The following is a 17775-nucleotide window of genomic DNA, read 5'->3' as shown; positions in this document are numbered from 1 at the left end:
TTCATGCATGTTATTGTGGCACTTATACGGAGCCCACAAAAATAAGTAAACTCTTCCATGTCACAGTTCTGCATGAGGAGGAGAAAAAGATTTGTATGACCCGTATTGTTGAATGGAGCTTCTCCTTGACAGCATTACATTGTTCAAACAAATCAGTGTTTCTCCCCCCCCCCCCAATTTTTAAAATTAATTTTCCACATTTTTAAACAAACAAACCAACACACATCATAACTGAACTTGGTCCAATGTTAATATCATGATTAAATGACTTCCTCAAATTCCCTTGACTGAATTTCATTGTATATGATTGTAACCGTTTTCCAAACTACTATCTCATAAAATTTACTTAATCCTCTTAACATCTTTATCTATTTTCATCTTAACTTTAAACATATTGTTTTATAATTTCACATATTTAAATCCATAGCCTATCTGTTATTTCGCAAGTATTTCTATTTAATTTATCTTAGCATATTTGAATAAATAGTCTTTAAACAAATCAGTGCTTCTTAGCTCCCTTCATGTTAAACAATAATGGCTTCTTCAACCATCAGATCTTGACTAAGGGGAAGGTGTTCAGGGTTGGAAGGCAGCCCAAAGCACCAGGACAAAATCTGGTGACCATTTCCATGCCCATCACCCCGGATCTCATCCCTTCCTTCCGGATTGTGGCTTACTACCAAGTGGCGAACAATGAGATTGTGGCCGACTCCGTCTGGGTGGATGTAAAGGATACCTGCATGGGAACGGTAGGTCGCTCTTCTCATCGATTCCTACAACATCAGTGCAAGCCTTCTTCTTCCTACAGCCATATCAAAGGTGTAAAGTAACTCTTCCCCTACTCAAAGCTTTTCAGAGCATATGACTTGAGAGTTTCCACCACAAAACTGTTTGGTTTCTAGTTGGAAAATGAGTAGAACCTAACAACATGCATGCAAATATATTCACCTTTAATAACTTGTAAATAACCTGACACTAGGGAAGGGAGATGAATTCAGTTCTTATTTTAATGCAAACTTACTGAATTTGCACTTCCTAATACGATATGAGAACCAAAATGCAGCTATCCTTGGAAATGCACATTTCTCTGAATTTTGTGAGGGAGTTTTCTTTTTAGAAACATAATTTTCATTAGAGTTTATAAAGAAAAATAGAAAGATTATTGTCAAATATCTTTTTTGGGTCCAAACTAAAACATTAATCCAGGGGCAAAAAGACAAGAGAGATAGAGGAAGCAGTGGCGTAGCGTGGGTGGTTGGAGGGGCTGTGGCCCCAGGCACATTTTTTTGAGGGGGCGCAATGAGGCGCCCCCATGACTGGCTCCTTCATCAAGGCCAGAGCTGTGGGGAGGGAAGCTGTGCCCAAGTCGGGCCTTCAGGGCCTGTCTCTGGTGTTGGGATTTATCCAAGGGAACAGGGGCATTTGGCAGGCCCCTAGTTGGCTCCAGCCCACCGGCCAGTAGCCGGGAGAACTCCGGTCCTTGAAACAGCATCAAACAGCAACCTGCAGCTTCAAAACTCTTCAGAAGCTGGAGCACGCTCTAATCAGCAGAGTAATTAACTCTTTGCGACAGAAGGGCGGACAGACGCATGTGTAAAACATATTTACGAGCAGTTTATTCAGCATAACCAAGACAAAGAAAACATGTCTGCTCTCCTTCATGTCTAAGAGCAAAAAGCATAAGGAAAAGCTGTACACAACGGAAGTTCCCAGCAAGCTGTGCTGGAATGTAAACAGACATGTGACATACGACAGCTCCACACATCTGTTTAGGTGAAACGGAACATCAGTATCCTAATATCTGGCACACAGGGGAGCTGCAGAAGCAGCTTTCTCATGTGGCAGCCCAACGCTGCCAGCCAGCCTCAGTTCCACTCCCGAGTCAGGCCTGACCCGGGGGCAGAAGTAGCAAAAAAGCATCCCAAGTTTTCTTGACTTATTACTTAACTGTCCCTCCCCAATGCCTGGGTAAGGGAAATGAGGTAGAATGACAAGTTCATACTGAACTGTAGAATCCAGGTAGCAAGAGTGGCAGCAATCCTAGCCTCACTTAAGTTGGAGTAAGTCTCGCTAAATGCAATAGGACTTACTTCCGAGTAGACATTGTTAGGTTTGCCGCCATATATGGCTTTGCGATTGGGCCCATAGCCACTAAATAAACTTTGTCTGTGGTGTGCAAGGCTCTTGTTGTTGGGAAAATACTAAAACGGCTATTCCTTTGGGAATTCATTTATTTTGAGATGTACAGGGAAAGTACCGTATTTTTCGCTCTATAAGACGCACCAAACCACAAGACGCACCTAGTTTTTGGAGGAGGAAAATTTTGGCGCAGTGAAAGCAGAAATCCCTCTTGCTGTTCTGGCTTCTGGGATAGCTGCGCAGCCTGCATTCACTCCTTAAGATGCACACACATTTCCCCTTACTTTTTAGGAGGGAAAAGGTGAGTCTTATAGAGCAAAAAAATATGTTAGTTGATTTGTAAATACAAACAAACAAACAAACAAATGTTTATTCGGCTTTACGCCCATCATGGAACACAACACAACAAAACAAAACAAATAAAACAACGGACTCGTACAAACCACAAGAAGTATAACACAGTTCGCAACTCACAAGGATGGATAGTAGCCATTCATAAAAAGTTTAAGATTAAAAAATTTTGGCACTACACTAAAATCAATATCTGATGTCATTATAGATAATTCTTATAACTATCAATAATCAGCTAACATTCCGTTTCGTCTCTTGTACGAGAGGACGGCTGTTAGGAATTTAGCAACCTGTAGGGTAATATAAGGATCCACATCTTGAAGAACCCAAGCAAGCTGTAGGTCTACTGGTTTGTCAGCCATAGGCTGGGTTATGGAGTTTAGTATGCTAGCACGGGCTGAACTGTACAAAGGGCAGATAAACATAACATGATGTAGAGATTCAGATGTTTTCATTTCACAAGCACACATTGAAGAGACTTGGCCCTTAGTGAATCTATGTCTTAGCACGTTTGTTGGAAAGACATTGAACCTAGCTCTAATGAAGGCATATCGGTGAGACGTGGCCATAAGCGATGTTAAGTAGGACGGAGCGCGGTAGATAGGGGTTATGCCGAAATTTAACGGTGAGCAGGCTCCACCACCAGCTACGAAATTTTGGTATAGCTCCGCATCATCCAGCCTTTGATTTATACACCTTTTTGCCACATTTAGATCCAGTTTGAGCAATTCAGTGGGCGAGATCTCATAGGACAGCAATTTGGCATGGATTTTTCCTGACCACAAATTTGTGAAGACATCCCGCCACATGCATTGAATTAGATAGTGGTTCGGGAGTTTATGCCATAGGGATATCCAATAGATCAAAACTCTCCTCCATATAACTAACTCCACTGAGGGGATCTTCATTTCTAAGCGAATAGCCGCATTACTTACGCATGTTGGTAATTTTAAAAGTCGGCGTAAGAATTGGCTTTGAAGTGTCTCTAAAGGTGAGAGGTTTGCAAAGGCAGCCCATAAAGGTGCAGCATAGGCCATTGTGGCCATCACTTTGATGCTATACACTTTCAAGGCCGCAGGGATGAATAGGGCCCCCTCAGAGTAGAAAAAACGGAGGAGGGAGTGTGATAGGGCTTTTGTCTTGTTTTGAAGATACTCAATGTGCGCTTTCCACCCTAAATTATATTGAAAATAAATTCCTAAGTATTTAAATTTATGTACTTGTTCGATTTTCGTGCCCTCCAGCTTCCATGAATAAAGTTTTCGACTCCTTGAAAATATCAGTACTTTAGACTTGGTGTGGTTGATGGACAGATGATTAGAATGGCAATATGTCGCAAAAATCTTTAGTGCCCTCCTTAAACCCCCTCTGGAGTAAGAGAGTAGTACCGCATCATCTGCGTAGAGAAGTAAAGGACAACGGTAATCAGCTATGCGAGGGGTGTGGATAAAGTTTTGTAAATAACTGTTGATGACTGAGATATGCATGTTTATTGTGTGCTACATATGAAATAGTTCAAAGTATGTATATTTCTACATCAGCAGAATACAAAACAGAACACAGATTTGTGCAAAATATACTAATTGCAGCTGAGTGGAAAATCCCAGATGGAAATGGGAATGAATATCTGAATGGATATGTATGAAACTAAACCACCTGGTTTCCTTTGTTCAAACAGCTGGTTGTGAAAGGTGCAACTGAGGCAGACAACCGGATTCACCAGCCAGGAACTCAAATGAAAATCAAACTGGAAGGCGATCCAAATGCTCGGGTTGGTCTTGTGGCCGTGGACAAAGGCGTCTATGTGCTAAACAGGAAGCACAAACTTACCCAAACGAAGGTGAGGCGAGAAATTCCTTGGGGTGGGAGCAGTGGGATTTTGATCCTCCCCCTACAACTGGAAACATGCTGGGCATATACATTTATTTTTTCTATCACCTTGTGCCTCCTCCATACCAGATATGGGACTCAGTGGAAAAGAGTGACATTGGATGTACAGCCGGCAGTGGCAGGAACAATCTGGGTGTGTTTGAAGACGCTGGACTTGCCCTGGTGACCAGCAATAAGCTTTCCACGCCACAGAGAGCAGGTATTATTGGGGAGGGTGTTGGCGCTGGTGAGATGGCAATGGAGTTCCAGTGTGAGGAAGACCTTTCACCTTTAATTTGAATTCAGCCTGATCTTTTATTTCCCTTCTCTTCCCCCCCCCCCTTCCCTTTTATGAAGATCACCCGCTCTGAGACCCCACAGCTAATTCTCCCCTGGTCTCCTCGCTGGCCCAAGTAGGACCAATTCAGCCAGCTAGCCCTGGGGATTAGCTAAAGCTTATTTCCCCTAAATTGATTTTTGATTTTTGAATTTTATTGTTATTCATGTTTTTATACTGTGTTTTATGCTGTTTTTATAATTAAGTGTTTTAAATTTGTTGTTAGCCGCCCTGAGTCTGGTTTTTGAACCGGGAAGGGTGGGGTATAAATAAATTATTATTATTATTATTATTATTATTATTATTATTATTATTATGGCTTAGACTCTCTTCTGGCTCAAGCACTAGCATGGCATTGTCTGCAGGTTATGCCCCAGGATGCCAGGCAGGGGGTGGGTTGGGGTGCAGGTTCTTGGACTGAACTGTCCCACTACTCCCCACTGTGTGATATGCAAACACATGTGACGAATCTCAGAAGACTGCTATTTCTAAGAAAGAGCTTCAACAACCAGGACAATCGGCAATGCTACACATTGCACCCCCCGTAAGATTTCTTAATGAGAAATGGCAGCTATCAGGAGTTCATTGTCACATGTGTAACATGTAGTTAAGCCTTACATGGGAGTAAGCACCGTTGGACTCGGTGGGAGCCACTTTTACGTCTACACGCATAAAGTCAGTCTCCACAAGAATTAGAATACAGTGGCGCTTATTTCAGTTCCAAACAATTATTTCCTGTTCCTCCCTTTTCTACTCCAGATTCAAAGTGCCCTCAGCCTGCAAGACGCCGACGCCGCTCTGTACAGCTCATTGAATCTAAAGCAAGCAAAGGTATGTGATGCATGGCAAAGGCTCCATTTGCCACGGGAAATCAAAATAATTTGAGCCAGATTGAAAAGATAACATCTAATGGGCAGAAGAGTGGAAGAATATTGTGCCTGTTCAGCTTTAGCACTGGGGATTGATTGTTGATACTCATGCATGGTCCCCACTGTGGATAGATTTTCTTCTCCCTTTGAGGTGGCTTCCAGTTCCTGCTCTCTCAAGGAACAGGCTAGTGTCTGACAGAGAAAGATCACTGTCCATTAAGCAAGGATCTCATTGTACCTCAGTATCAACAACAAGAGGAAAAGCCAAGCTCTCTTGTAGAAATTATTGTGGAAGACCTCATTGTGTAGTGAAGAAGCACACACTCTGCATGCAGAAGGAATCAGGCTCAATCCCCACTTACCCCAGTTTAAAAATATCTCAGTAAGGCTGGGAAAGACCTTGAAGAGGAGCTGCCAGTCAGAGTTGACAGTGCTGTACCAGTGGCCTGACTCTCATTCTCTCTAATATCACACTAAGCAATCCACTGCCTATCGGTTTGGAAGTGAATTGGGCAACACCCACACCCCTCAGTGGTAGTAATTTCTGCTTACTCGGGGGACTCCCTAGGTATGTAGGAGTATAATAGTTGGCATTTGAAATGGAAATGGAAGTTTTAATTCCTACCTGCAAGATGGCCTATTAAGGACATATATGTAGTAACATTCAGGACTTATGGAAATTGGGAGGCTGTTGGAGTTGAGAGAAAGAGCTTGTGGAAAAGAAGGGAAGGGAATTAGCCTGCCAAGGGCCCTGATGTAAACAATAAAGCAGTATCATAAAATGGCAATCTATACAAACTAGCAAAAATTCGAAGCACATTTCGTATCTCCCTGGAAGCAGACCAGAATAGGACGTGGCAATTAGGAGCTCATTCATAGCATTTATCTGTATTTTAGCTTTCTTCTGGCTCCTGTTATGAGTAGTAGAACAACACTGGTGTGGGGAACAGACATTCTTTGATATTTCATGATGTTTGCATGTTGCAGCCGGCCAATATCAGGATCGGGTGCTAAGAAAGTGCTGTGAAGATGGAATGCACGACAACCCCATGGGCCACAGCTGTGAGAAGCGGGCACAATACGTTGTAGATCAGACTGAGTGCCAGAATGTCTTCCTGGAATGTTGTCGCTACATCAGAACCATAAAGGATGCAAACAGACGGGAAGATGAACTGCAGTTGGCAAGAAGCAAGTAGAATTTTTGTGAATAATAAAAATTCAGGGGCGCAATATTGGGGAGATGGACAACTTGGTTAGCGAGCTGCAAAATCCTTTCCTACGAGGGTGCCAATCTGGCTTGCAGAACTGAGACCTGGGCAATGTTGAGCTGACCCACCTGCGCCCACCAGAATTCAAGTTCTGGGTCCATTTTTGTCACCTCTTCAAGAGACATAGCTTGTCATAGGGACACGGGTGGCACTGTGGTCTAAACCACCGAGCCTCTTGGGCTTGCCAATTGGAAGGTCAGTGGTTCGAATCCCTGCAACGGAGTGAGCTCCCGTTGCTCTGTCCCTGCTCCTGCCAACCTAGCAGTTCAAAAGCATGCCAGTGCAAGTAGATAAATAGGCTTCAGCAGGAAGGTAAACAGCATTTCCGTGCGCTCTGGTTTCTGTCACGGTGTTCTGTTGCGCCAGAAGTGGTTTAGTCATGCTGGCCACATGACCTGGAAAGCTGTCTGCGGACAAACGCCGGCTCCCTCGGCCTGAAAGCGAGATGAGCGCTGCAACCCCATCATCGCCTTTGACTGTGCTTAACCGTCCAGGGGACCTTTACCTTTAAAAAGGTAAAGGACCCCTGACAGTTAAGTCCAGTTGCAAATGACTCTGGGGTTGCAGAGCTCATCTCACTTTACTGGCTGATGGAGCCAGCGTTTGTCCGCACACAGATTTTCCAGGTCATGTGGCCAGCATGACTAAGCCGCTTCTGGCTAACTAAACACCGTTTACCTTCCCGCTGGAACGGTACCTATTTATCTACTTGCACTGGTGTGCTTTTGAACTGCTAGGTTGGCAGGAGCAGGGACCGAGCAATGAGAGCTCACCCCATCGTGGGGATTCGAACCGCTGACCTTCTGATCGGCAAGCCCTAGGCTCAGTGGTTTAGACCACAGTGCCACCCGCATCTTCCCTTTACCTTTACCTTTACCTTTACCATTGATAAATCTGTGTCTCCTGTTTCCCCAGGTGACATTGACGATGAGTTCTTATCGGATGAAGAGATTGTCTCTAGGACTGAGTTCCCAGAGAGCTGGTTGTGGCAAACAGAAATTCTGACTGCACCTCCTAACGATCATGGGTATAAAGTTTTTTATGGCTGCATTCTCCTTTGGAGAACACTGTCTGCTCTATAGACTTAGGCAGCATTCCTATACTCCCTTACAGGAAGTAAATTCCATTTAGCACAATGGGAATTGCTTCTGGGTGGACATGTACAGGATTGTGCTGTATATCTAGTTTGAAAATAATTCCTTCTTCCCAAAGACTAGGAATCTTGAAAGGAATAATCATCAGTGCCTTCACCAAACTACAATTCCCAGGATCCTTTAGAGAATGCTATAAGGGCTAAGAACCTAGACAGCATCTTAAAGAGCAGAGACATTACCTTGCCAACAAAGGTCCGTATAGTTAAAGCTATGGTTTTCCCAGTAGCGATGTATGGAAGTGAGAGCTGGACCATAAAGAAGGCTGATCACTGAAGAATTGATGCTTTTGAATTATGGTGCTGGAGGAGACTCTTGAGAGTCCCATGGACTGCAAGAAGATCAAACCTCTCCATTCTGAAGGAAATCAGCCCTGAGTGCTCACTGGAAGGACAGATCGTGAAGCTGAGGCTCCAAGACTTTGGCCACCTCATGAGAAGAGAAGACTCCCTAGAAAAGACCCTGATGTTGGGAAAGATGGAGGGCACAATGAGAAGGGGACGACAGAGGACGAGATGACTGGATAGTGTTCTCGAAGCTACCAGCATGAGTCTGACCAAACTGTGGGAGGCAGTGGAAGACAGGAGTGCCTGGCGTGCTCTGGTCCATGGGGTCACGAAGAGTCGGACACGACTAAACGACTAAACAACAACAACAACATAAGGGCTAAGATGGGATAAAGCTTATGTAAACGCATCATGTAAATTTAGCTTTCAGTTTATCAAAGAGCAAAAGCAAGCATGATGCAAAACTTAATTGCTCTGCTTTTGAGGCAAATTTGCCTGTCTCACACAATGCAAGCATGGATGGGAAATCAGTCTTGTCTCTAGAGATGGCTCTGCTTCCAGGTTCCTCATCCTAGAAATGGAATGAAAAGGAAAGATCCTCCTCCCTGACTACGTGAAAGGGAAGGGAAGTTGCCGAAAGTATTGCATCTGAGCTCTTGCCTGCTAGTTTGAACACCAAGCTTCGGAAAGGGTGGATTTCAGTTAGGTGTGAGGAAGAAATTTGGTTCAGTTTCAAATTAAAACCTACCTGCCATATTTCAAGAGGTACTAATCCAGACACAAAAAGAACCACACCAGAACCACACGCAAGAAATTGAAACCAGGACATTTCCTTTAAAATTCCCCCCAAATGGGAATGTAGGACCCCCCCCCAAGAGGACATGTCTGGGAATTCCCAGGTATATGACAACTCTCCCTAATTCACACTTCCTGAAACAATATGGAAAACAAAGAACAGCCTTCCTTAGCGATTCACACTTCTCCAAATTGTGCTTGCGGTTCTCTAAACAAGTAATGTGTACACGATGCACATGCTAGGTGAAGTATGCATAAAAATCCCTTTACGAGGGAAAAATGGTTGCAAAAATGTGTATATTAGGAGAAGTTTGCATTAAAATACTGGTGAGTTTTTATGGTGACTTAACAACAGGACTGTACAAGGGTCCCCGATTATAAAATCATAGAAAACGGGAAATACGTAGCCACTCCAGCAACATATCTCTATTTCCTCACATCCAGAAACGCAAGAAGAGCTTTCACTCTTGCTAGAAGCTCGGCCTTGCCCTCACCGGTTCTGGAAGGCTCCTATAGAAGAGTCCCATACGCACGGTGACTTTACGCCTGCCCATTCGGGGAAATAGGAAGTCCCGAACATATATATTTTTAGATGTCCTTTTTATGTTGAGATTCTTAGAGACACCATTGATCCTTTGCTGAAGAGGCTTGCCGATCTTTCAGACAAGTCTAAACTTAATTCTCTCCTCTTAGGCAAAGATCACAAGACCACCTGGCTGGTAGTCAGATTCTGCGCCCAGATTTGTAGGCACAGATCATCCTCTAGAATAAAATAGCTTACTAGGGAAATGCTGAAGTCGCCCTTTGGGGTGCCTCAGGGTCAAATTTTATGGTAGCCCAAATCTCAGTTGTACGGGTGTGTGTATATATCTCAATTTTAACTCATGAGCTATTGCTGCAATCTGCTCTGATTATATATTTTATCTTTATGAACACTGTTTTTATTGTGTTATGCGAGCTGGTCTTTAATTGTAATAAATTATCTGGTGACTTAAAAGCAACAACAACAAAGGATGGTGTGGAAATGTGGGCAACTGAGAGATACTGAAACTGGTCGATTTGCCCATCCCTAGCTTCTGCTTGCTGGTTAAAAGCCCCTGGGATCACAGGGCACCTGAGCCACCATGTCCCTTCCAGCTGGAGGGCGCCTGAGAAGGATGCAGTCGCCCCCTGTCCCACAACGTGGTGTGCCCCCCTGCCCAGGCAGCTTCCTGTGTTCTTCTTCCATCTTAGTCTTCAGCTACACAGAAATATAACATGGCACCTTTCTCTCTGAATCCAGGGTCTCATCCAAGACAGTGTCTCTTTTCCTGAAGGATTCCATCACGACTTGGGAGGTGGTGGCTGTGAGCGTTTCAAACACAAAAGGTGAGGAATTCTTGACAGCAGGTGGAAGGCTGGGGAGATGAAAGCAGGCTATGTCCACCTCAGTAAACACCTTAGGTAGGTGTTGTTCAGCTTCTTTTGATTCTCAGCCTCCTTCCTTTCCCATTGGCTCTCCTTGCAGGGATCTGCGTGGCTGACCCTTACGAGATAACTGTCATGAAGGACTTCTTCATGGATCTACGGCTACCTTATTCAGTAGTGAGGAATGAACAGGTGGAGATCCGAGCTGTTCTCTACAACTATAGGCATGAAGATATCGTAGTAAGTGATTACCTTTCAACAGGGTTATTTGATAGTGATGATTTTATGTTTTGTTTTGTTTTGTTTTGTGCAGTTTGTTTTGTGGTGTATTGTGTGTTTATTTTTACACTGTTGGGTTCTTAATGAAAAGTGGCTTAGATATACTCTAATAGGTAAGTTTGTACTACTACTGATATTTGTGGTAGTGCCCCATCTAAATGTTCTTTTTTATTGTACATTCATGATTTGTGTTCATGATGCTATCACAGCAATCATATGTTAAAAAGTACTGTTTGTGCCTGCAAAGATTTCAGGGCGGTCACACTGATTCATTTCCAATCAGAGCCTGTTCTGTAACTTCTCCTTTTTTTACTTTATTCCCCCAAGCATTTGAGGAATTCAGTTAAGATCCTATAGAATATGAACTGAAGTAAATGATCTAGCTAGCTTTAAGCACAAAATGTGGAAAAGCCCATTTTTCCTCCGCCAGTGGTGAGGATGTTAATAGTACATACACTATCCCACCTCCTGCCAATCCCTAAAGAAGGTTAAAAATGCAAAAAGTAAGATGAGCACTTATGCAAAATCACACTTATGTGGTGTGTCTGTACATCAGGCAGCGCTCCTGGCAAGACCTCGGAGGACTGACTCACTTACTGATCCAGCATTCAGTTTGGTGGCGAGTGTGTTTGTAGCACCAGCTGTGAAGTGGTGGTACAAACATGGTAGAGCAGATGTGGGTGGCACTGTGGTCTAAACCACGGAGCCTCTTGGGCTTGCCGATCAGAAGGTTGGCGGTTCGAATCCCCATAATGGGGGCTCTCATTGCTCTGTCCCAGATCCTGCCAAACTAGCAGTTCGAAAGCATCCCAGTGCGAGTAGATAAATAGGCACCGCTGCAGCGGGAAGGTAAACGGTGTTTCTGTGTGCTCTGGCTTCCGTCATGGTGTTCCTTGCGCCAGAAGCGGTTTAGTCCTGCTGGCCACATGACCCGGAAAGCTGTCTGTGGACAAACGCCGGCTCCCTTGGCCTGAAAGCGAGATGAGCACGGCAACCCCATAGTTGCCTTTGACTGGGCTTAACCACCCAGGGGACTTAACCATCCAGGGGCCCTTTACCTTTTACAAACGTGGTGATTCATGGTGCAACAAAAGAACCTATAATGAAAACAATGTGGTTCACTAAGGGGAAAGCAAAGGAGACACAGAACTGATCCAAGAGGGAACACTGCCTTGGCAATGGACCTAGTAATGGATCACCGTCCTTTCTCTTTCTCCTCAGGTGCGGGTGGAGCTGATACACAACCCAGCCTTCTGCAGCGCCTCCACTGCCAAGGAAAGATACCGACATCAGGTCACTGTTAAAGGCCAGTCCTCCAGGGCGGTGCCATTTGTGGTTGTTCCGCTGCATCTGGGACTGCATGACATTGAGGTCAAAGCAGCTGTCAGGGGACAGTTTGTGTCTGATGGTGTGAAGAAGAAGCTGAAAGTTGTGGTATGTAATACGTCCAGGGAAAAAGAGCCAGAGGCACTATGCTTCTGAATACCAGCTGTTGAGAATCACAAGTGGGGCGAGTGCTGTTGTGTTCATATCCTCCTTTCTTTTTTTCATATGCATCTGTTTGGCTACTGGGACCAGATGGGCCTGTGGACTGAGCCAACGGGGATTATCTTAGGGAGGCAGTAGGATGGGAAACAATGGCTTTAAACATGTGAAACTAATTGGGGAAACATAGATAGTGATTACAGACTTTTTTGCACCTTTACAAAAGTATCTGAACACCATGGAAATTCAGTAGAACTCTGGTTTGCACCATAGTGCATGAGCCTATGAGCTTCTTTAGTTCTAGGCAGTACATTCAAGCCATCGCCTATTTTCCAATGCCTGTCGTCTGTCAGTTGACCACACGAGGGCACATCTGCATTTTTCTTTTTTAATCCAAGGAAGTACGGCTGGCTAGGGCAGTTTAAGTTTAACTGGATATTTTGGAGAGAAATCCTGTTTTTGTTCTTTGTAGCCCTACATAATTCCATATCAATGGTGCTTCCTCACCGTTGTCACATTCTGTTATTAGCTTTTTTCAGTGCCATGCCCCTAATTTAACACACTTACCTCACTGCCCATGGAACCTTTGTCATCAGCCCATAAACCTGAGGACACTCTGTTCTGTCACTGCTTCCAGCAAAAATAAGAAAAACACATGTGATCCGCTTGCTTCTCTTTCCCCCCACATATTTCCCTGGCATAATTTGATTACTGCTGCACTTTGACTAAACGTTGTTTCCATGTATAGCTCAGAAGTAGGCATCACTAAGTGCAAAGGAGCTTCCTTCCAGGTACATCTACCCAGAGAGGAGAGTGAGTTCCATCTGGGAATAAAGAGTAGCAACAATAAAAATGAAATGGGATGGGGCAAGCACTATGTAGAATCGTGGTGGGCACAAGGAGGTGGGGGCATGAAAGCCCTGAAACCTGATATAATCCGAAACTAGGATATGCCAAATGTACACTGCATGGCGCAGTGGAATGTAATTGGACTTTTTGCACTGCTATCGGTGGCAGGCCGTAGCTCTAGGAAAACCGAAATTTCAGTAGCAAAGTGGAAGAAGAAGAAGAAGAAGAAGAAGAAGAAGAAGAAGAAGAAGAAGAAGAAGAATTTATTATTTATACCCCACCCATCTGGCTGGGTTTCCCCAGCCACTCTGGGTGGCTTCCAACAGAACACTAAAATACAATAACCTATTAAACATTAAAAGCTTCCCTAAATAGGGCTGTCTTCAGATGTCTTCTAAAAGTTTGGTAGTTATTTTTCTCTTTGACATGTGGTGGGAGGGCGTTCCACAGGGCAGGTGCCACTACCGAGAAGGACCTCTGCCTGGTTCCCTGTAACTTGGCTTCTCGTAGCGAGGGAACCCCCAGAAGGCCCTCGGCGCTGGACCTCAGTGTCCTGGCAGAACGATGGTGCAAACATTGTATGTAGGGCTTTTTTATCATCCATAACTCACCGGAACACAGTTCTCTCAGGTGGGCACCATTGCCATTTTAAGAGAACAAGGGAGGCGGTCATGGCGAGTTCCGGCACCTCTTTTTCTAGAAGAATAGCACTGAGTATGGTTCATACCCTAAAAACACAGGAACAGGCAACCTACAAGGCACGTTTTGAGACCTGGATAAGCCCAGAATGTGTGCACTGTACTTGGACACTGTGCATACCTAAGACAGTTTTTACTTGCTCTGAGCCTTTGGGGTGGTATATAAACTTAATTAAGAAAATAAATGGGAACAACTTTAGCTATTCAGGGTATTTAATGATAACTGCAACCTCTACTTGAATAGCTAGGGGTGGGAAAATGTTTGCAAAACAAAGCAGATCCTATGACTTTCTGTGGGGTTTGCTCAGGATGAAATTCTGCTGCACTGAATGCACTGTTAATTGGTGAGTGGGTGGGTATTTTGCAGAGCATGCCATTTGGATTTCCCAAATTAGATTACTGCTGTAGAGGAGGATGCTTTTCACAAGTACCTCAGGGACTGAAAAGAGCTCTCCCTTCTCCCGGTGGGCTCTGTCAGCTTGCTAGGACACAGGTGGGCTTCCTAGGGCATCAGGGCTGACCTAAGAGTTGACGGAATGGAATCTGTGACTATCCAGCTGTGGTGGCAAAGCACCATTAAGGACAGGTTGGTGCTGCCTATATGGATGAGGGACTATGGACCCCAACCCAGGATTGCTACAGTGCCTTAGCTACAGGGGATTTATGCGGCTGACCTGAACCTATTCCTGTGTTACATTCAGGCACAAACATGTGGCTGAGTCGTACTGCATTTGCAACAGAAGTTAGATATGATGCATATGTTTGCCCTGTCCTGCTGCCTTTTTGAATTGCTCTTTGCTGCTATGTTAAGTAATATTTGCAGTGAGACTCGTTCTGTTCTTTCTTCTTGCCCCAGCCTGAAGGGATGCAGAGAAAACTTGTGAGCGTCATTGAGCTGGATCCTGCTACGCAAGGGAATAGCGGTAACACTCATTCTTCAGCTTCCCTGTTCCTTCTCTTTCTTCATCCTTGGAAAACTGGATTGACTGGAACCCAAGTCAATCCTAGACTTACCTTAAATTGTATATTTTTCTGCTGCTGCTTCCTCCCCTGTTTCCCCCTTTTTAAATAAATCTTTATTCATTAACATTTCTAAACATTTTTTTTTACTTTCATTTTAACCCAACTCTTAAAGTTTTAAGTTAGTGCCAATGTATTTTAAAAACTTAAATATTTATACATAGTTAGACAAGTAGTCTAACTACTTTTAAAATGAAAGTAACAAAAAATGTTTCTTTTTAGTTAGACTACTTATATTTGTAATAGCTTAACCAAAACTAGTTCATGCCAACCTAGCAGTTCAAAAGCACGTCAAAGTGCAAGTAGATAAATAGGTACTGCTCTGGCGGGAAGGTGAACGGCATTTCCATGCACTGCTCTGGTTGGCCAGAAGCGGCTTAGTCATGCTGGCTACATGACCGGAAGCTGTACGCCGGCTCCCTTGGCCAATAAAGCGAGATGAGTGCCACAACCCCAGAGTCGGTCACGACTCGACCTAATGGTCAGGGGTCCCTTTACCTTTAACCAAAACTAGTACCGGTAACTTTTCCAAAGAGTATACAAGCCACACTGAACACCCTGGGACTTATTTCTGTGTGGCCCAGAATGAGTATTACTATGATGGGCAATTGCCCAATTTATTAAAACAAGAAAACAAAATTGACTCTAGATCCAAAAATTCCTTATATCTGCTGTTTGTTAATGAAAAAGCTTGAATTCTGTCATAGCAACCTAGGGGTTACAGTATCTGGTCCCATATTCCTCTGGATGAAGGAATGCTCATTGAGGATGTCAATCTCCGTAGAACCATTGAGTGTTAATAACTGCACATGCACAAACAGATCAATCAATCAATCAATCAATCAATCTAATTCTTGGAAAAAATAAGAGGGAACATGGGAAGGTGAGGATTCCTGATCACATGGGTAGCCTCCACAGATGCAATAGGCTCCCCACTGCAAAAGCAACTACAATGGTACCTCTGGTTGCGAACGGGATCCATTCCGGAGCCCCATTCGCAACATGAGCAGAAGGCAACACGCATCTGCAGGTCATAATTCGCTGTGTCTGCGCATGCGCGTGACATCATTCTGAGTGTATGCACATGTGCGAGCGGCGAAACCCAGAAGTAACCCATTCCGTTACTTCCGGGTCGCCGCAGGACGCAACCTGAAACGCATAACAAGAGGTATGATTGTAATGTTTCTATCTCGTAATTTTCCTTCTTTTCCTCCCTTTCTTCAGATGGAGTCCAGGAACAACAGGTCCAAGCCAAGGATTTAAGTGATATCGTTCCCGGCACAGAGCCTGAGACCAAAATTAGTCTCCAAGGCAAGAACCAGTTATTTTAACATGCAGAAGACTAGGCTTGTAGAACTGAGAATGATCACAACCCCACCCTGCTCTACCTTTGCCAGCAGCCCACCGGCACGAGGAATACCCTCGGTGCCTGAATTGAACCATACACCAGGCAGGGCCTCCTCTGCTGATCTCAGTGAGTGTGGCAGGTGGACAAGTTTAAAGGCTTTCAAGGGAATAACCCTTGAATTCGTCCTGGAAGCTAACTGTACCAAGCTCCTGGTGCAAAGGGACAAGGGTGACAGAGAAGAAAACTAGCTGGAAGAAGGAGGCAAGAGCTGTCTGTGCTTAGGATCCAGCTAGGCTAAGATTGCAACCCCTACAAGGTCTCTACTGGCTTTCTGCATGCTTGGGTTCACATATTTGCTGCTGTTCTTTTTGTGGCCAGGAGACCCCGTGGCTCAGATTATTGAAGACTCAATTGATGGGACCAAACTGAACCACCTCATTGTAACGCCCTCTGGCTGTGGGGAGCAGAACATGATCACCATGACGCCATCGGTTATTGCCACCCACTACCTCGACACCACAGGGCAGTGGGAGAAGCTTGGGGTGGATCGCCGCTCCGTTGCAGTCAATCAGATCATGCAAGGTAAGACAATCGGGTGTCTCCAGAGCTGTTCTTCCTCCAGCTTGTGCAAAGGTCTGTCCATGGCTTCTTGAGTTGTTCATCCATAGAAACACTGAGTTCAGAATCCTCAAGAATGCCACAGAACTGCCTATGCCTCATAGTGGCGATGCCTGTTCTGCTCTTTGTTAAGATCTTGATGGGGCAAAGCAGCTCTGTTCCTCAACTGGTGTTCTGCTGAAGCTACAAAGAGACCACAAGTACCTCGGGTTAAGAACTTTGGAAAAGTTCTTAGGGAAAGCTGAAAAGGACACAAGGAAAAAGGCATATGCAAAGGAAGAGCAGATGAGGCAGTGCAGCAATTAAATACAGTGGTACCTCGGGTTACAGACACTTCAGGTTACAGACGCTTCAGGTTACAGACTTTGCTAACCCTGAAATAGTACCTCGGGTTAAGAACTTTGCTTCAGGATAAGAACAGAAATCGTGCAGTGGCGGCACGGCGGCAGCAGGAGGCCCCATTAGCTAAAGTGGTGCTTCAGGTTAAGAACAGTTTCTGTTAAGAATGGACCTCCAGAATGAATTAAGTTCTTAACCTGAGGTACCACTGTAAAAGGGGGATGGAGCAAACTTTATTTCTGTGTAGGGTGAGTGCCAGTTGCCTGTCTGGATACATTTGTCTAAGCCAGGCATGTCCAAAGTCCATTTCGGGGGCCTAATCTGGCCCGCCAGTCAGTTTAATCCGGCCCCTGTGGCAGTTTATGTCCTGGGCTAAAAAACTCAACAACTTCAGTCCTAAAAAAAGTTTGGGGGTAAAATCATGAAAAAGCTCAACAACTGCAATCCTTAAAAAAAATCCTAAAAAAAAAAAGGTCAACAACTTTGGTCGGCCCTTTGGTCTGCCCTTCACTTCATCAAATCTGGCTCTCTTTGAAAAAAGTTTGGACACAACTGGTCTAACCATGGGTAGGCAACCTAAGGCCGGGGGGACGGATCTGGCCCAATCGCCTTCTAAATCTGGCCTGCGGATGGTCTGGGAATCGGCGTGTTTTTACATGAGTAGAA

General features: G+C 44.5%; 1 protein-coding gene and 1 long non-coding RNA gene across 2 annotated transcripts in view; one reads left to right on the top strand and one right to left on the bottom strand.

Moving 5' to 3' along the window:
* Positions 1 to 17775, bottom strand: part of LOC309332529 — a 74634-nt gene that overhangs the window by 29776 nt on the left and 27083 nt on the right. The gene's annotated exons all lie outside the window — the stretch shown is intronic.
* Positions 1 to 17775, top strand: part of C3 (complement C3) — a 63380-nt gene that overhangs the window by 18729 nt on the left and 26876 nt on the right. The window contains exons 13-24 of the mRNA XM_081845744.1: positions 555 to 749; positions 4169 to 4330; positions 4450 to 4579; positions 5456 to 5527; positions 6553 to 6753; positions 7749 to 7860; positions 10349 to 10434; positions 10574 to 10713; positions 11974 to 12186; positions 14641 to 14707; positions 16029 to 16115; positions 16531 to 16734. Of these exons, the coding sequence (XP_081701870.1) occupies positions 555 to 749; positions 4169 to 4330; positions 4450 to 4579; positions 5456 to 5527; positions 6553 to 6753; positions 7749 to 7860; positions 10349 to 10434; positions 10574 to 10713; positions 11974 to 12186; positions 14641 to 14707; positions 16029 to 16115; positions 16531 to 16734 (1669 nt within the window). The remainder of the gene's footprint in view (positions 1 to 554; positions 750 to 4168; positions 4331 to 4449; positions 4580 to 5455; positions 5528 to 6552; positions 6754 to 7748; positions 7861 to 10348; positions 10435 to 10573; positions 10714 to 11973; positions 12187 to 14640; positions 14708 to 16028; positions 16116 to 16530; positions 16735 to 17775) is intronic.

This window comes from Podarcis erhardii (genome assembly GCF_964252035.2).
Source record: "Podarcis erhardii genome assembly, chromosome: 17".
In the NCBI taxonomy this organism is placed as follows: Eukaryota; Metazoa; Chordata; class Lepidosauria; order Squamata; family Lacertidae; genus Podarcis; species Podarcis erhardii.
The sequence above is the reverse complement of the archived record's forward strand: the minus strand, read 5'-3'. Positions and strand labels throughout refer to the sequence as shown.